Source organism: Moschus berezovskii, chromosome 3 (assembly GCF_049115385.1).
Source record: "Moschus berezovskii isolate FMDL1 chromosome 3, NW_MosBer_1.0, whole genome shotgun sequence".
In the NCBI taxonomy this organism is placed as follows: domain Eukaryota; kingdom Metazoa; phylum Chordata; class Mammalia; order Artiodactyla; family Moschidae; genus Moschus; species Moschus berezovskii.
In genome coordinates this window covers 113,432,158-113,449,315 of record NC_142462.1, presented here as the reverse complement: position 1 = coordinate 113,449,315, position 17,158 = coordinate 113,432,158, and the positions used below count along the sequence as shown (strand labels likewise).

Sequence of the window (17,158 nt, the reverse complement as noted above, 5' to 3'; positions counted from 1 at the left end):
TCACTTTCTGCCATAAGGGTAGTGTCATCTGCATATCTGAGGTTATTGATATTTCTCCCGGCAATCTTGATTCCAGCTTGTGCTTCTTCCAGCCCAGTGTTCCTCATGATGTACTCTGCATATAAGTTAAATAAGCAAGGTGACAATATACAACCTTGACGTACACCTTTTCCTATTTGGAACCAGTCTGTTGTTCCATGTCCAGTTCTAACAGTTGCTTCCTGACCTGCATACAGGTTTCTCAAGAGGCAGGTCAGGTGGTCTGGGATTCCCATCTCTTTCAGAATGTTCCACAGTTTATTGTGATCCACACAGTCAAAGGCTTTGGCATAGTCAACAAAGCAGAAATAGATGTTTTTCTGAAACTCTCTTGCTTTCTCCATGATCCAGCGGATGTTGGCAATTTGATCTCTGGTGCCTCTGCCTTTTCTAAAACCTGCTTGAACATCTGGGAGTTCACGGTTTATATACTGCTGAAGCCTGGCTTGGAGAATTTTGAGCATGACTTTACTAGCGTGTGAGATGGTCCCTAAGGACACTCATTTCAGGATGACACTCGTAAGGCCAGGGGCTCAGCCAGTTCCAATTGTTCATTTAATGAAAACGTGCTTGCCTCACTCTAACCAGATTTGACTTGTCTTCAGAGTAAAATCTTTTAACATAAAATTAGATGTGTTTTTAAACTAAAAAATGAAAACAGTAACAACTACCAAAACCTTCTTCTGTCCTGTACCATAATTTTGTCTAATTGGGTCAATGCATTAATCTGAAACACAGCACAGAGGCTGGCATAGAATAGGCATTTAATAAATACTTGAATCATTGCATCTTTAGATCATAATAGACATTAGCTTCTCTAGCACTGAAGTATGGGAAGATATGAAGTATGAGGTAAACTGATTTTTTGTAGATATCACATTTGTGTCGTTTAAATATTGAAAAGCCACTGACATGTCCTTTTAACCGTTTCAGGGTGGATTCATGCTGTGCTCACTTCTCAGGACTGTATGGCTTTTGGGGGGAACTTTCTGCACAACCTTAACATTGGCATGCAGCTCAGGTTTGTGTTATCAGCACTTGAAGGATCTTTTCATCCTTTCTTGAATAGGACTTAAAAGTTAAAAATAAATAATTTCATCAACATATTTGATTGTGATCTCATGGAGATAGGCCCTGAGAAATTATTAGAAACTTTTAACAAAAACATTGTCTTAAAATTTTGACAGGAGGACACCTTGATGAATCTAAAACAAAAAAAAATCATTTATTCAAGTTGAGACTAAATATCTCCCACATTTCAGAATTTTATGGAGATGGATAGGCTTTCCTTTGGCTCTTTTTACAGTGAGAGAATTGAACTAAATCAGGTCAGACTCAGGTATAACATATGGGGCTGGGACAGAACAATTTGAAGTTAGGAAACACCTGTTTTACTTTTGCGGTGGTGAAGGATTACCAACTATTTCCCCTTCTGCATGACAATCTGACTTTTGGGCAAAAACTTCCCCTGGTAGCCTAATAAGAGGAAATGTTATTAGGCAACATTGCTTATGGTAAGATGATTCCTCATTGATAAACTGCACAAGAACTGGGAGAACTGGAAATACCCAGTAGGGAGCCATGTCTTTTGACTTTCCTGACTTGTAATTTGGCATGTCCATGGGGAACCCTGGAAGCCATGCATCAGTGGAGTTATTATAAGAGATTCTGGCTCTTAAGGGGCAGGAAGCTTTAAGCCAAACTCCCACACTTGCTAAGTGAATCTTGTTTATATCTGAGCTGCTCCTGGGGAAAGACGGCTCCTGGCTGTATGGAATGCTGCAAGGACTCTTGCAGAAAACTCACCCTATGGTTTCTGCCTTCTCACCTTGACCCCTCCCAAGTGTGGTCCTGAGCTGGAATGCTTAGTGGGACCTAAAGAAAACTCCGCGAGTGGATGTTGGAGTGCTGTCCAATACAGGGAGCTGGTTTCTAAACACGTTGTATTTGTTACAGTGGAACCCTTGTAAAATTCCTTCTGTTAAAACTAGGCTACAGATCCCTAGGGGTGATCTTTTTGAAGCCCAGTGTAAATTCTTCAGTATACTGTCAGATCTGATGAGGGCAGACCCCAGTCAGATCACGACTCAGTCCTACCCACGTGTGTGGTGTTGAGCAGTGTGCAGGACCCCATTGGTCTGCAGTGTCATGGGCTGCCTTATTTCAGTTCAGTTTGTTGCTTCCATTTAACTTTGGAAACGCTAATATTGAATTTCTTCAACTTTTATTTATTTAGGTGTTATGAGATGGAAAAAAGACTTAAAACACCAGATCTTTTCAAATTCCCTTTCTTTGAAGCCATATGTTGGTTTGTAGCCAAAAACTTGCTGGAAACCTTAAAAGGTAATAATCTGAACATTTTGTTGTTTCATGTGATGCATGATATTTGTAAATTCACTTAAAGTCACTGATAAGAGAGGTCCGTTTAAAAATAGAATGGCTATTGTCCCTATTTTGTTTTTTAAATGCATGATTTCCCCCTATTCAGAACCTTTTAACATTAGGAGATCTCTAGCCCACAGTTGTAAAAATACATGAACTGCTGCATTGGAACCACACAGGTAATACTGAAAAGTGTTCCTTTCCCCTGGGACTCTAGTCACCTGCACAGATTATCAGCCATGTAAAAGTGCCTCCCTAGCAAAAAAACACAGTTGAAGCCAAGTGACTGTTACTTAATATTTGTCCCCAAGCATTTGCTTTAAAAAAACTTGAGGGAATAATTCTCTTGTCCTCAGAGAATCAGGTGGTGCCTGTGCTGTTACTCTTATGACCATTATGTGGCCAGTATAAGGCACTTGTTAGCGCAAACCAGCTAGTGTCAGGCTGTGCATCTGTGGCTGAAGAAAAATGGTTTTGGGTGGTGGGTAGGTGGGGGAATATCCCTTTAAACATGAAAGCTACATTTTTATGTGGCTTTTCAGATGTTAGTGTTTTATTATTGGTTTAATGATTTTTGAGCAGTCAGGTTGGAGACTCAGTGTCACTTCTAACTTTTATCTATTTTTGCTTTACACTTGTGCCCATGAGAATACAGTTGATCTAGTTTTTGTGTTGTCTTACATTTCTAGTCAGTTTTCAAATAGTGCTACTATTATAATTAACTTCCAGAAGAAGAGATATAAACAGATTAAACAGCAGAGTCTATTCTAAACATTGGGGGTTTTCTCATTTAAAAGTTGCACAAGAAGGTACAGTGAAAAGAAGCAAATCGATGACTCTTTTCCCAGGATGGCATGCACAGGATTAAATGATAGAACTCATTCATGGTTTCTCTTCTTAAAAGGGGTGAGGGGCTCGCTTTCTTTGGAAGGAACACGTAGTAAGAACCCTGGCTCACACCTTGTGGCCCTGTGTGGAGGCGGGTGTCCTGAGAGGGGAGCTGCTGTGTGAGACGGAGGTCATGGTATTTAGTGCAGTTCTGTTTCTTTTTCTTTCTCATCTTGTCAATTGATTGTTTCTATTTCACTTTTTTCCCTCTCTAGTAGCTTGTTTGATATTTGGTGGTTACTCAAAACCTAAAGTTAATCACTTTGCCACAGAACCTAACTCCTTTCCCCCTTAACTTCGTTCCCACAGAACTGAGAGAAGATGGTTTCCAGCCTCAGACTTACCTAGTCCAGGGAGTGAAGGCGCTGCATACTGCTTTAAAATTATGGATGAAAAAAGAAGTAAGTAGTTGTCTTTGGTGAAATAATTTTTATATGGCAAGGTCAGGAAAGTGAAAAATGTGAAATTGTTAGTCTCTCAGTCGTGTCCACGACTCTTTGCAACGCCATGGACTGCAGCCCCTCCAGGCTCCTCGGTCATGGAATCCTCCAGCCAAGAATACTGGAGTGGGTAGCCATTCCCTTCTCCAGGGGATCTTCCCAACCCAGGGACTGAACCTGGGTCTCCTGCGCTGCAGGCAGATTCTTTACCATCTGAGCCACCGGGAAACTGTTAATTTCTATATGGCAAGGCCAGGAAAACAGAGACCTTATGCTGTTTTGTCAATGAGCGGGAGTGGTAGAAGGAATAGGAGTAACGCTTTAACTGAGAAGTGCAACCTGTGTTTTATTAGCACATACAGATGTGCTGGTTTTTGTTTATATTGTTGAGAATGAAGAAAAGAAAGTAAATTTGAGCCTATCTGGGATATTGACTAAGAAATTAACATGTAGATATAGAATAATAATATATAACTTTGTGCTCACATAGTGTGCTCACCACTGTGTTTAGTCTTTATATCCATAAATGCGTTTACTAACTCATTTACTCTTCAGAGCAACTAAATGAGTTTGGGGTGCTGTTGTTGTCCCCATTTTAAATATGGAGAAGTTGAGGTTCAGAGTTTAGGTATTTGCCCAAGACAACTGGTGGAGCTAAGACGAAAGCTCGGTCCCTGTGTTTGCAAAGCCTATGCTGTTATCCCTCTGCTGGTCTTATGTAAGAACAAAGGAAAAGAGAGGTCAGGCTTCAAGCAGGAGCTTTCCATTTTCCCTGCACTGTGGTTTAGTTTGCATGCGAATCCTGCCACCTCTAAGAGGTCATCTTGGATTTCTCCATTTGGAATTCATAGGTCCTTTCCTTATACGTCCATAGCATATCTCTTGTGCCAGTGGACTTAAAAGTAATGTCCATAAAGTAATGTGTCCATTTCCTATTGTCTACATTTATGAGCTCCTAAAGAACAGGGACTTTCTCATCTTTATTTCCTTCCTGGAACTTTACACACAATGCTTTAATGAGTGATAAATATTTTATCTGATGAAAATACATTTCCATACTAATTTCTCAAATGTCCACTTAAAGTAAAAATCCTGTTCTTAAAAGATACTTTCTGTGTGCTTGTGCTCAGTCGCTCAGTTGTGTCTGACTCTTTGTGACCCCATGGATTGTAGCCCACCAGGCTCCTTTGTCCATGGAATATTCCAGGCAAGAATACTGAACTGGGTTGCCATTTCCTACTCCAGGGGATCTTCCCGACCCAGGGATTAAACCTGCATTATTTGCATTGACTGGCGGATTCTTTACCACTGAGCCACCTAAAAGATACTGGGAAAGTGTTAGTTGAGTCCGACTCTGTGACCCCATGGACTGTAGCCTGCCAGGTTCCTCTGTCCATGAGATTGTCCAGGCAGCCATACTAGAGTAGGTTGCCATTCCCTTCTCTGGGAGATCTTCCCCATCCAGGGATCGAACCTGGGTCTCCTGCATTGCCTGCAGTTTCTTTACCCTCTGAGGGTAATAGATTACCCTCCCAATAATTTTATGCTTCCTTTCATTTTTTTTTTTTAATCATTGGTGTATACCCATTAGAGCAGGGGCACTGTGGAAGCATATAGGAAAATAAAATGAGTGTCAAAAACGTCATCATCTAATTGACAAGTAAAGGTAAAAATGGATTACAAAAGTATATGGTATATAACAGGATAAAAACAAAGGGTATCTTGCAAAAACTGTAATTCCTTTCCTTCTGAAAGCTTTAGACAAGTTGTTCTCAAGCTTGTGTGTTTATCAAAATTGCCTTTAGAGATTTTTAGAAATAACTTTTTTTCCCTAGAGGTTTTGGTATCCTAGATCTGTAGTAGGATATGAACCTCTGTCTTTAACAAACTTGTGGGTGATTTTGATGCACAGTGAGGACAGAGGAGCCTGGCATGCTGCAGTTCATGGGGTTGAAAAGAGTCGGACACGACTGAGCAACTGAACAACAAGAAAATTCATCAATAATAGATACTGTTAATTCATTACATCTAAAGTACACTTTTAAAGGCGTGATGTTTGTAGTTAATTGTTAACCTTGCTCTAAATTGAGAGGCAGCTTATTAGCCTAGTGGTTCAGGGTGTGGACTCCAGAGTCAGAGGCTAGGATTCAAGTCTTAGCCGTGCTGCTAATAATGCGCGAACCTGTGCTTCTATTCCCTCGACTGTACAATGAGAGTCCTAGTAGAACCTCTGTCCAGTGTTGTTGAAATGATTTATGAGTCAGCTATATCTCGCCTGGCGCATTTGCTGTTGTTCAGTCACTCAGTTATTTTTTTGTTGTTGCTCAGCCTGGCACATAGTTCGCACTTAGTGTTACTATTTGTTTTAACGAACTATGCTAAAACCAGGGAGAGGATATAAAGCAGGTATAGCAATTAATATGTTAAGGGCATCTAAAAGGTCAAACGTTCTTAGATTTGTTGTTTAGTCGCTAAGTTGTGTTCAGTGCAACCTCATGGACTGTAGCCCACCAGGCTCCTCTGTCCATGGGATTTCCCAGGCAAGAAAACTGGAGTGAGTTGCCATTTCCTTCTCCAGGGGATCTTCCTGACCCAAGGATTGAACCTGCATCTCCTGCATTGCAGGTGCATTCTTTACCACTGAGCTACCTGGGAAGCCTGTTCTTAGATAAACAGATGAATATTTGGAATTAGACATAATAAACAATGATAGCAGTTTACACTTCAGTAGATATGGTAACTCGCCAATCAATTCCTCTTTCCTATTGATGGATTCTTTTTCCTATTTTACTTTTGAAAAGCAAAAAAAAAAAAAGACTTTATGAATTAAATTTCCATGAGAAGCTAGGATTATTTTACTGCCTGTGTTTCCCCTTACAAATCCTTTTGTATTATGAATTAAATTTAAGACTTAATTTCTTTACTAAATTATAGTAGTATTTAGAATTACAGTAGGCTTTGTGGTGAGAGTCCATATTGAGCAAAATTCACAGTAAGACAAGTCCATGTTTAACTCAAAGTAAAAGGATTTCATAAGTTAATAAGGATCTCCTTAGAAGATATAAAACCAGCTCCATGAGTTCTGAGACCTGGCTTGTTGGTATTTGACTTAGTCTATAAAATCTAGAGAACCTAAAAGTTGATTAGTTTTTACATCTTAAAATGTAAATAACTTTGGTTGTCTTATCTTTGTTAATCCAAATACAGCTTGTATCTGAACATGCCTTTGAAATTCCAGACAATGTTAGACCTGGACATCTTATTAAAGAACTTTCTAAAGTAATTCGAGCAATAGAGGTAAGAGTAGAAGCTATTGTCTCAATAGAGGTAAGAGTGGAAACTATCATCTAAATGCTTGGTTCCTATCTACTTTGAGAAGCAGTTTTATCTACCACCACACTACAAATATTGGAAAGCCTCAACATTCTTAGAAGAACTAGAATGAGCTGTATCTTGTAAGGAGTCTCAGGGTTTCAAAGCCCTACAGAGAAATCTGGAATGTTGTATCATAATGAAGTAATAAGGATGTAGTTACCGGGTTACTTCAGGTTCTTCAGGTTACTCCAAAAATGAAAAAATACAGAAGAAACAAAACTTTCAGATCTCATTCATTTCTTCAATGCAAAGATGAATACATGTTAAGATGTGTAAGATGAGTAAGAACTGGTGAAGTTGGATTGGAAAGAGGGTTGGGGCAAGGAGACCCACTCAACTGAAAATATTATGACAGCTGGGTTAGGTATATTCCCTTTGATAAAAGCCCATGAAGTCTGAGATTAGGAATTTAATTAATTAGAAGATATTCTAGGTGTTAAAGATAGGGGATTTTAATTAAAGTAATTCTTCAGGAAGGTGGTTCTGTTAGTGTCTAGCTTGAACTGAAAGAAAGTTAAGTGGAGGAATGGATGCTGATAATTTAATGGCTCAGGTCAGGGCTGTATTTGGGAAACAAAAAAGAGGTATTAAAATGTTGGGTTTAATATCCTTGGATAGAGTATTTCATATATTTCTGAACATGTTCAGATATAGTAGGAAATTATTTGATGTTTTTGAGGAGCTGCATATAAATGAATTTTTAAAGTCAAAAGTCATGTATTTAATCTTAATATATGTAAATGTATAAATGTATATAACAACAATAACCAAAACTAGGAATACACTCAATAAGAAAATGTAGGTCTATATGAAAAAACTATAAATCTTTACTAAGAGAAATAAAATTCTAGTTTAATAAATGGGAGTGTCATTTCTAAAATATGTCAATTCCAAATTAGTATTACAAATTAAAAATGGTAAAATATTCTTGGAAGAATAATTGGACAAAAATAGTCACCAAAGTGTTTTTTTTTTTCTTTTTTATTGGAGGGTAGGGAATACAGAAGGCAGCAAAATGGCTGTAGAAAAATGTACAAAGAAAATATAAATAGGTATTTCACTAAAGAAGAGATGGAAATGGCCAATTCAATAAAAATATGAAAAATATTCTCAATATGTGAAAAAGTATTCAACCACATATTACCACATAATTTATGATTTCAAATGATGGTTTATCACATTGGCAAAGATAAAATTCTATATTTTTGCTCTGCTGATAGGAAGTATAAATTAGTGTATGATTTCTAACTGGCATATACCTTGACTTAGCATTACTTTAATAAAGTAAATAAGATAATTCCAGTTAAACTTGATATATGACCATACCTGCCACTATCACCTCTTGGAACCAAAATGATAGTAAAAGAATGAAAACAATATCTATCCCTAAGTATTAGGTCAATAAATTATGCTGTATCTCTATAGTAGAATATGACACAGACTTTAAAATGATGTTGAAAATCAAGGATATATGTTCACAGTATTTTATGTGGGAGAGAGAAGGGGAAAAGATCTCAGCAGAGCTGCTCAAGTTTTATAATTTGGTGTTTCTTGTTTATATGATGAAAAGGAATGTTTTTTGTTTTCTAAAATATTTTTATAGATGATTATTTAGTCACTTATGTTTGTGGCCTTGTCATAGAAATACCCCAAATTTTGTTCTTAAAGGAGGAAAACGGCAAACCAGTTAAATCTCAGGGAATCCCTTCTGTGTGTCCAGTTTCACGGTCCTCAAGTGAAGCAGCTTCCCCATACCATTCCCGACGAAGGATGCGGAAACTTCGAGACCACAATGTCCGAACTCCTTCCAACCTCGACATCCTGGAGCTCCACACGAGGGAGGTGCTCAGAAGACTGGAGATGTGTCCCTGGGAAGAGGCAAGCTTCTGTTTGTGGTCACATGAGAGACAGTCATTTCTGAAAGGCCTTCAGAAGGATGATAGAGAACAGACTGGCCATTCTTGTTGTCTGATCTTTGCTTAGCACCCTAGGGGTCAGCAGCACTTCTGCTCGTGATGGGGACATGTTTCAGTGTAGAAGTAGGATGAACAGGTCCCATTGATTTGCTGACATGTATATCGAGTGTTTACTGAGTGCCAGGTACTCTTCTAGGCTTTGGGGAAGGTACCAGAGTGGGCAAAACCCAAGCCCCTGCCCTCATGGAGCTTCCATCCTAACTCAAGTTGGAAGGATTGAAGTCAGAGACAGGTATTAAAACCATATAATTTCAGATAAAAGAGAGCAGTAGAATAAAGGGGCTGGTGGTTGGCTGCTTCTGCTAAGGTGGTCGGAGAACCTCTCAGGTGGGTGCATTTGACAGACACTTACATAGCAGAAGTCAGGTGGATACACAGACTTGAGGAGTATTGAAGGCAGAGGAAAGTGCAGGTGCTGTAGACCTTTCCCTGGCCCAGCGGCAGCAGCATGTGTCACTGTTAGGCTGGGAGACTATTAAACTCACTACAGTTTGAGAAATGCTGGCCTAACGGAGTTAATGAGCTCAGTGTGAGGCCTTTGTAAAACATGCTACTGACCTGTGGTGAGATCCATGTCATCCATGATTGTACATCTTAAGGAGAGGACAGTTTAAAATGAGTAAGATAGCAGTATCTCTGAATTAACATATTTACAGAAGTTATATAGAAATTAAAGCTTCCTTAAATATTTTAAGTTTTATATAATTATACTGTTTTAAGTTTTTGTTGTTCTAAACCTCCTTCAACCCATAGCCGTCTGGGAGAAGATTCACCCATAGCTGTGTGGGAGAAGATTCAGGTTATTATAAGAAGCTCTATGTATTACTAAAGAAAAATATTAAAGGAAATATTCTTTATGTTTTAAAAACCAGCTACTGTTGTGCCTTTATGTCACTCGGGGCCTTTGTTCCTGGTGAAAGCAGGGTGGTGACCTGTAAATTGCTGAGAGTACCTGGTGGGAAGACTAGAGATTAGGTCAGAGATGGGGGACCGGAAAGGACCCAGCAGTTCGGGAGAAACAAGGGAAAGAGAATTCAGAATACACGAAGGCAGTACTTCTCCAGGTTTTCAGCTTTCTACAAGAGTGAAATGTCTGAATTCACGTGAGGCAGATTTTGTATTCTGCTTTGTAGAACGTATTTTACTGTTACTGGCCCTACAGAAAGATGAACCACTTTCATTCTGGTTTTAGGAACCGTTTAGTTTGGATGCTGCAACACTGCAAATGCCCTAGCCTTGGAGGTTGCCCAGCACTCAGGATGCAGGGCTGTGGGGACGGGGGCAGGGGGAGGTGGTGGTATACTGTCCTGTTCCTTTACTTGTCAAGCAGGTATATTTGAGGGTGGAGGTTAAGTAAGTTCTGTTTTTATACTTTAAGGACATCTTGAGCTCAAAACTGAATGGAAAATTCAACAAACATCTCCAGCCATCTTCCACAGTACCTGAATGGAGAGCGAAAGATAACGATCTTCGATTACTGCTGACAAATGGAAGGATAATTAAGTACGTGAAGTAGACCAAAGTATCAGAGAGTTTAGTTTTCCATGGATTCCCTCTGTTCATTTTATTCTGGGTCCAGTCCATGGCACACCTGCCTGAAATATGGGGAAAGTGTCTCAGTTCTCAGTTTTCTCTGCAGAGTAAGGAGGGTGTAATACTGTTTGGCTGCATAGTTGCACTATTTTCTGACTTGATTATTTTTCCCTCTGTATACAGGGATGAGAGACAACCTTTCACAGATCAGAGTCTTTATACAGCAGATAGTGAAAATGAAGAGGATAAGAGAAGGACAAAAAAGGCAAAAGTGAAGATGGAAGAGAGTTCAGGAATAGAGGGAGTGGAGAATGCAGAGTCTCAGAAACCACTTAACAGTATGTTTGTTTTAATGGTCCTTTTAAAGGTCTGTTCATTATTAATATGCTAATAATATGTCAGGTAACTCGCTAGTTTTAAAGTGCTTAAATTAGTAGTAGGACTAAAATTTCTTGTGTCCCTAATACTCTTTTGAGAAATCTGGAGCATTTCTGAGTCATCTCCCCATCAGGGAAATGCTGAATGTGACCTCCCAATGAGGGGTGGCAGCTGGGGAAGGTGGTATTAGTGACAAGGATGTCATCGGCCAGTGACACCCTCATCTGATGACAGTTTTTACAAGAGTCATAAAAGCTCATGCATTTTATAGGCCTCTACTCCAAATTATGAAGCAGTTGCAAATGTAGTGCAATTTCCAAGATAATTTTAGCTAACATACATATGGTTTTCAGAATTAGGAGACATATATAACTGGCTGATCTGAAGCTATTAGTAACACAAGTATTATTTTATTTGATTGCATATTGACAAGAAGGCTCTACTTGGTTATTAATTGGTTACCATCAATGCGATGAATAGAAACACCTCCTCCTTGAGATCTTCTTTGAATGAAGTCTTCATTTTCTCGGCATTTTTCAGGGTTTCCATATACCCTTCTATCTTAAAAAGTACTTAAACATTTTAGTACTTGATAAGTGAATATTCTAGATAATTAACACTATTTAATCCATGCCGAATACCTCAGTTCCTGCCAGTTCCAGATGAGTCTGTTATTGTAGTTGGTGACTCTGCATTTGTTCACATGCCAGGGGAGAGGCAGCTGATCGGTGGACTTTATCCAGCAGTTAGCTGAAGTGCTGTGGGGAAAGAGAGGCACGGGCGAAGCCTGGTCTGTAAGCTTCTTGAATTCACTGTCTACGTGAATGTGTCTTAGGCTCAGGAGAGTTCTTTTGTTTTTTTTTTCTGTTGAGACAAATAAAGCACAACAGAAAGTGAAAAGCATTGTAGTTAATTTTAGTGTTGAGGGTTTTTCTGGGAAGAAATATAAAATAGTCAGTCTACCCATGCAAGGATTGTAAACCATATTCGATAAATACCACAGAAGTTTTAAGAATACACTTCAATCTGTATCTTGGTTAATGAGGGAAAAAGTCCTTGGGGGAAGAACGAAACGAAGACAATGAAAGCAGTGAGAAAGGACAGAGCGGGCGCAGTTGAGTTGGACAGACTTTGGGTGGCACTTTGTTCCAATTCTGATGGCTCTTTTTCTCTGATCATTTTCCTTCTCAGGGTTTTTAACAAGTGTGAAATCAGAACTCAGGAATCGATCATCTGAATATTCTGATATTTCTGATTCAGAAGACTCTGGACCTGATTGCACTGCACTGGTACGCCTGGGACCCTGTATCTTAGAGTTATGTGATGGAAAGATGAACACCCACTTTCCTTTACGTGGGAGGAAAGTGGTTGACAGCTTTCCCAAAGCCTGTCTGTCTGACCTTTGTGGCACAGAGCCTTCTCTGCAGTGGTAATTACACACACACCCCATCACGTGACTACTTACATCTGATCAACAAAGCTTCTGTCTGATTTTGGAAAGGGTAGAGGGAGATACAGCTCTCATGTTTCTCATATTTCCTCATAGGTTATATTCCATTTTGCCTTAAAGAAAGCCTGTACTGTGTGGTTTTTTTTTTAAACTAAGGAATTATGTTACTGCAATAACTAGAGATTTCCACTTTTTCATATGAAACACAGAAATAATTCCATGATAATTAAGTTCTCACTTTCCCTTTAGATGGATAAAGTGTTTTTGGTTAGTTTGTACAAACGTGTTCTGATTTCTTATATAGATTTCTCTCTATTTAATTATCTCAGAAAAATAATTTTACCACTGAAGAGTCTGAAAGTTCAGGTGATGAAAAGAAACAAGAGATAACATCAAACTTTAAGGAAGAATCTAATGTGATGAGGAACTTCCTTCAAAAGAGCCAGAAGCCATCTCGAAGCGAAATTCCAGTTAAAAGGTAGGCATTCTGATGATGATGGTCTTATTACAATGTTTTATAAATGATAGGAAAACATTTGTTATTTTTTGTTTGTTTGTTTTGTTTGGGGGTTTTTGTTTTGTGTGTGTGTGTGTTTTGGTTTTAAAATTTACCAAGTATTTCTTTAGAGTAAAAAAGTTCTTGTCTTTTCTGCTGATCTGCCCTTCAGGGAATGTCCTACCTCGACGAGCACAGAGGAAGAAGCTATTCAGGGCATGCTGTCTATGGCAGGGTTGCACTATTCCACGTGTTTACAAAGGCAGATACAAAGCACAGACTGTGGTGGTGAAAGGCCCTCTCTCCAGGACCCCAGCAGCTGCCACAGCAGTAACCATGAAGTCAGGCAGTTGTATCGCTGTGATAAGCCAGTGGAAAGTGGTAAGAAACATAAATTGTAAGTCTCTGAAAAATAACATAGAACCCTCACCTTAATAGCCCTGTAATCCTAGCTTGAGGTTAGAGATTATGAACAAGAAATGTTTATTAAACATCTTTAGTTGGAGATAGTTAGACATATTGGCAAAAATATATGTATAATGTTGACAAATGTTAGATGCAAATAGAATAACTCAAAATGTAAATAAATGGATTAAGAGTTGTGTTCACTGACTTGCAAGACAGTATTGTTTCCCTTTTATAAGCTGATCAGAATGGAGGGAATGTTTGTGTCTTAATTGATGTGCTTGGTTTGAACAATCCACTCTCTTTCCTTTTATGGGAGGGAAGGAACCCTCAGCTGTTTCTGCTTGAGGGTATTCTCTCCTACTTGAGAAAGAGACATTGGGAGAGAGAAGACTTGGTGGCGATACCAGTGGTGCCACATCTTGTTTTCTTCTGTCTGCCTTTAGGGAGAAATTTTGTTTCCCTAAAAATCTGAGGAGGATTAGGGAAAAGATGGTACTACATTAAAACTGAAGTCTACTGTAGGAATTATGTTCATTCCCACCTAGCTGTGTCAACTATGCGCCAGGAGCTTGGCATTCATTTAATTCTTGAAACGATATGTTGTGTGTGTGTAATGTAGCTTTAATAGGTAAAGGGAAAACGATTTAGTGGAGTTAACTTGCCCACACTTACATGGCTACTCGGTGACTGGAATTTGAATCCAAGACTAGATCATGTGATCTCAAAATCTTTGCTTATTGTATAAGAGGAAACTCAGGTTTAAAGAGGTTATATAACTTGCCTAAAGATGTATTTATTGGTAATGAAAGATCTCAAGTTCAAATCTGGATTTTTCTGTCTTTCCACTTATCATTCTGTCTTCCTATAATCTCTTTGGCCCCTTGAAAAGAAAGCTTCTCTGGAAATGCTGCCAGATTCAGGCAAACATATGCCTTTATTCTGTATGGGAAAATACACTATTTTTAGAGAAACTGTATTGCACTTGGTTTTACATCTACAACAGATGGCCACAGAATTTGATCTAGGTCCTCCAGCATCTGGCCCAAAACCTGCCGTAGAAAGAAAGACAGTTTTTGAGAGAATTGAAATAATTAACATGTTGGATTGCAAGCTGGTGACTGTTTTGTTTTTGAGAGGGAAAGGAGTATGGTGAAAGTATATGAATAAAGAGTTAGCATGCTCATTTTTTTAATAAAATGTCAACATAAATTTACTTTCAGTTTTAAGCAGCAGGCTAACTTTGTTCTTTAAGATCCAGTTTGTGAGAAGATTTTTAATTAAAATTTCTCTTTAGGATATCATGTCAAGACTGACGATCAAGACTTGAGGAGTTCTTCCTGGATTAAACAATTTGATACAACTTCCAGATTTAATCTTCAGGTATATTCAAGGTTTGAAATATTGAAATAGGATTGTCATTAGCTTTGTTTTGCTTTTGTTTTTAAAACTGCAAACAGTAATCAACCCCCAGAAGTAGAAAGCTTAACAATTATCATTAACTTTACATTTGAACAGCTGTCCATTTTTAGGGATTCTGATGTACTAACCAATGAAAGGCTTATGGATAGAATGTTATCTGGAAAAAAGCAGCTTTTTTAAGAAAGCAGTTAAAAACTCCTGGCTGCCAACACCTTTAGGTTATGTCTGGCTAGAATGAAACAGGAAAGGAATAAAGTACCACAATACCACAAGGATCCTTTTAATCTCTGCTGTTCTTTATTGAGCATTTTTAGATACCAAATTTCTTTGAGAATTTGATGACAGTTACAGGAAAATGTTTTCTTTCCCAAAAATGTTCTCCATAAATATGACTTGTGTTTACATTTTTCTCATGGTTTGTGCCCTACCCTCACCCCAGACCATTCATTGCTGCTGCTAAGTCGCTTCAGTCGTGTCCGACTCTATGCGACCCCATAGATGGAAGCCCACCACGCTCCCTCGTCCCTGGGATTCTCCAGGCAAGAACACTGGAGTGGGTTGCCATTTCCTTCTCCAATGCATGAAAGTGAAAAGTGAAAGTGAAGTCCCTCAGTCATGTCCGACTCTTAGCGACCCCATGGATTGCAGCCTACCAGGCTCCTCCATCCATCGGATTTTCCAGGCAAGAGTACTGGAGTGGGGTGCCATTGCCTTCTCCAGATTAAGAGTCACTGCTCCGAGAGAAGACACTTGATGTCTTAGGAATCTTGTGTATGAATGCTTATACCAAACAAAATGAATCCCCAGAATACCTTTTTAAGAAAACATTGCCAGTAGCACCATAAAAGGAAGGCTGTATGACCTTTTTTGGAGAAGGAAATGGCAACCCACTCCAGTATTCTTACCTGGAGAATCCCAGGGACAGAGGAGCCTGGTGGGCTGCTGTCTGTGGGGTTGCACAGAGTCGGACATGACTGAAGTGACTTAGCAGTAGCAGCAGCATGGCCTTTTTGCTGCAGACCTTGGAAAATGACAACCAAAGAAAGAACCAAAACTCTTAGGTGGCACAGTGGAGTCTCCAAGCCTCCCCAACCCCATTTGCTTTCTGAATAACAGAAATATGGGTGGTTTTAATGTTCTTCATTTGGCTTATCTATATTTTCTAAATACTTGTATATTGCTTTTATAATAAGAGAAAGAACCAAGTTATTTTTTAAAGGCAAGTACAAGTTCTTTTAATGGGAGGATATGTTCCAGAGACAAAGGTCAGGTAAGAAATAAGAATTCACTTATTAATGTATGATTTTATAGTGCCTCACTGGTTATAAAATTTATAACTCAGTAGCATTATAGGGTTTAGTATTAAAAAGTAAGCTGTTATTTAAATCTAGCTGTTGCTTTTATAATTGTCTTTGAAAATAAAGAAGTAGAAGACAAATGATTAGCAAGATCACCTTAGAGGAAGTAGAATTTCTGTTTCTTGTAATCTAAAGAGGTATTAGAAAAGTGTGTCAAATTGAAAAGCTGTTTCTTCATGCTCAAGCATATTTGTAAGTCTGTTTTAATGCTCAAGCGTATTTGTAACACTGTTTTAAAGCAAGTCTGTGTTTAATGCTGTTTTTAAAACTTACTTGACTATTACAGAATCAGAAATTCATTTTAATACACACACACACACAAACACACACACTTAAAACTAGTTTCATGAAACATTACATCTACAGTATGCTCTTTTCAAGTTTATCTTTTCCTTTTCTCTTTTTAATTCTGGTTGGGACCCTCTTTGTTTTGATTTCAAGACCCACCAATCATCTATCTATCTATCTGTAATGTTTTCTTCTCAACTTGAAGATGTCTGAAGTTACGAGGCATCTTCAAAACTTGAATCCTTCAGAGCTACTAGGTTTTAGAATGAGATGACCTTCAGGAGGGGTCATCTATGACCACTTCATGTTAAGAAAACCCAAGTTCAGTAATCTATTTCTTCTCTCTCTTAAATTGTTAATACATTACTTCTCTTAAAGAAACCCTAAAAATTCGGCCTTATTTCCTTCTCTCTTAGGATCTAAATAGAGGCCAGAAATGCATCAAAAAGGAAGTTTCATCAGAAATCAGTCAGAAAGTACAAAGTAGGAATTCTGTGGACAGCAGTGGCTCAAGCCTTCAGAATGCAAAGTATATGCAGAGTTCAAGCTTGATATCAGGGGCGTGCCAGCTAAGTAACGGCAGTATAAGCCCAGAAAGGCCTGTTGGTGAAACTTCCTTTTCAGTGCCCCTTCACCCCACCAAGAGACCTGCGTCAAATCCACCACCTATCAGCAACCAGGCAACAAAAGGTAACATTACACGTGTGTAGGTTAAGTTAAATAGACAT

At 38.7% G+C, this 17,158-nt stretch overlaps 1 protein-coding gene across 1 annotated transcript in view; it reads left to right on the top strand.

Annotated features, from left to right (window-relative positions):
- The window catches only part of KDM7A (lysine demethylase 7A), a 77,038-nt gene that overhangs the window by 52,705 nt on the left and 7,175 nt on the right, over positions 1–17,158 (top strand). The window contains exons 8-19 of the mRNA XM_055421362.2: positions 973–1,060; positions 2,276–2,382; positions 3,619–3,710; positions 6,957–7,046; positions 8,793–9,002; positions 10,479–10,603; positions 10,817–10,971; positions 12,203–12,300; positions 12,791–12,939; positions 13,130–13,338; positions 14,660–14,745; positions 16,847–17,120. Coding sequence (XP_055277337.2) covers positions 973–1,060; positions 2,276–2,382; positions 3,619–3,710; positions 6,957–7,046; positions 8,793–9,002; positions 10,479–10,603; positions 10,817–10,971; positions 12,203–12,300; positions 12,791–12,939; positions 13,130–13,338; positions 14,660–14,745; positions 16,847–17,120 — 1,683 coding nt within the window. The remainder of the gene's footprint in view (positions 1–972; positions 1,061–2,275; positions 2,383–3,618; positions 3,711–6,956; positions 7,047–8,792; positions 9,003–10,478; positions 10,604–10,816; positions 10,972–12,202; positions 12,301–12,790; positions 12,940–13,129; positions 13,339–14,659; positions 14,746–16,846; positions 17,121–17,158) is intronic.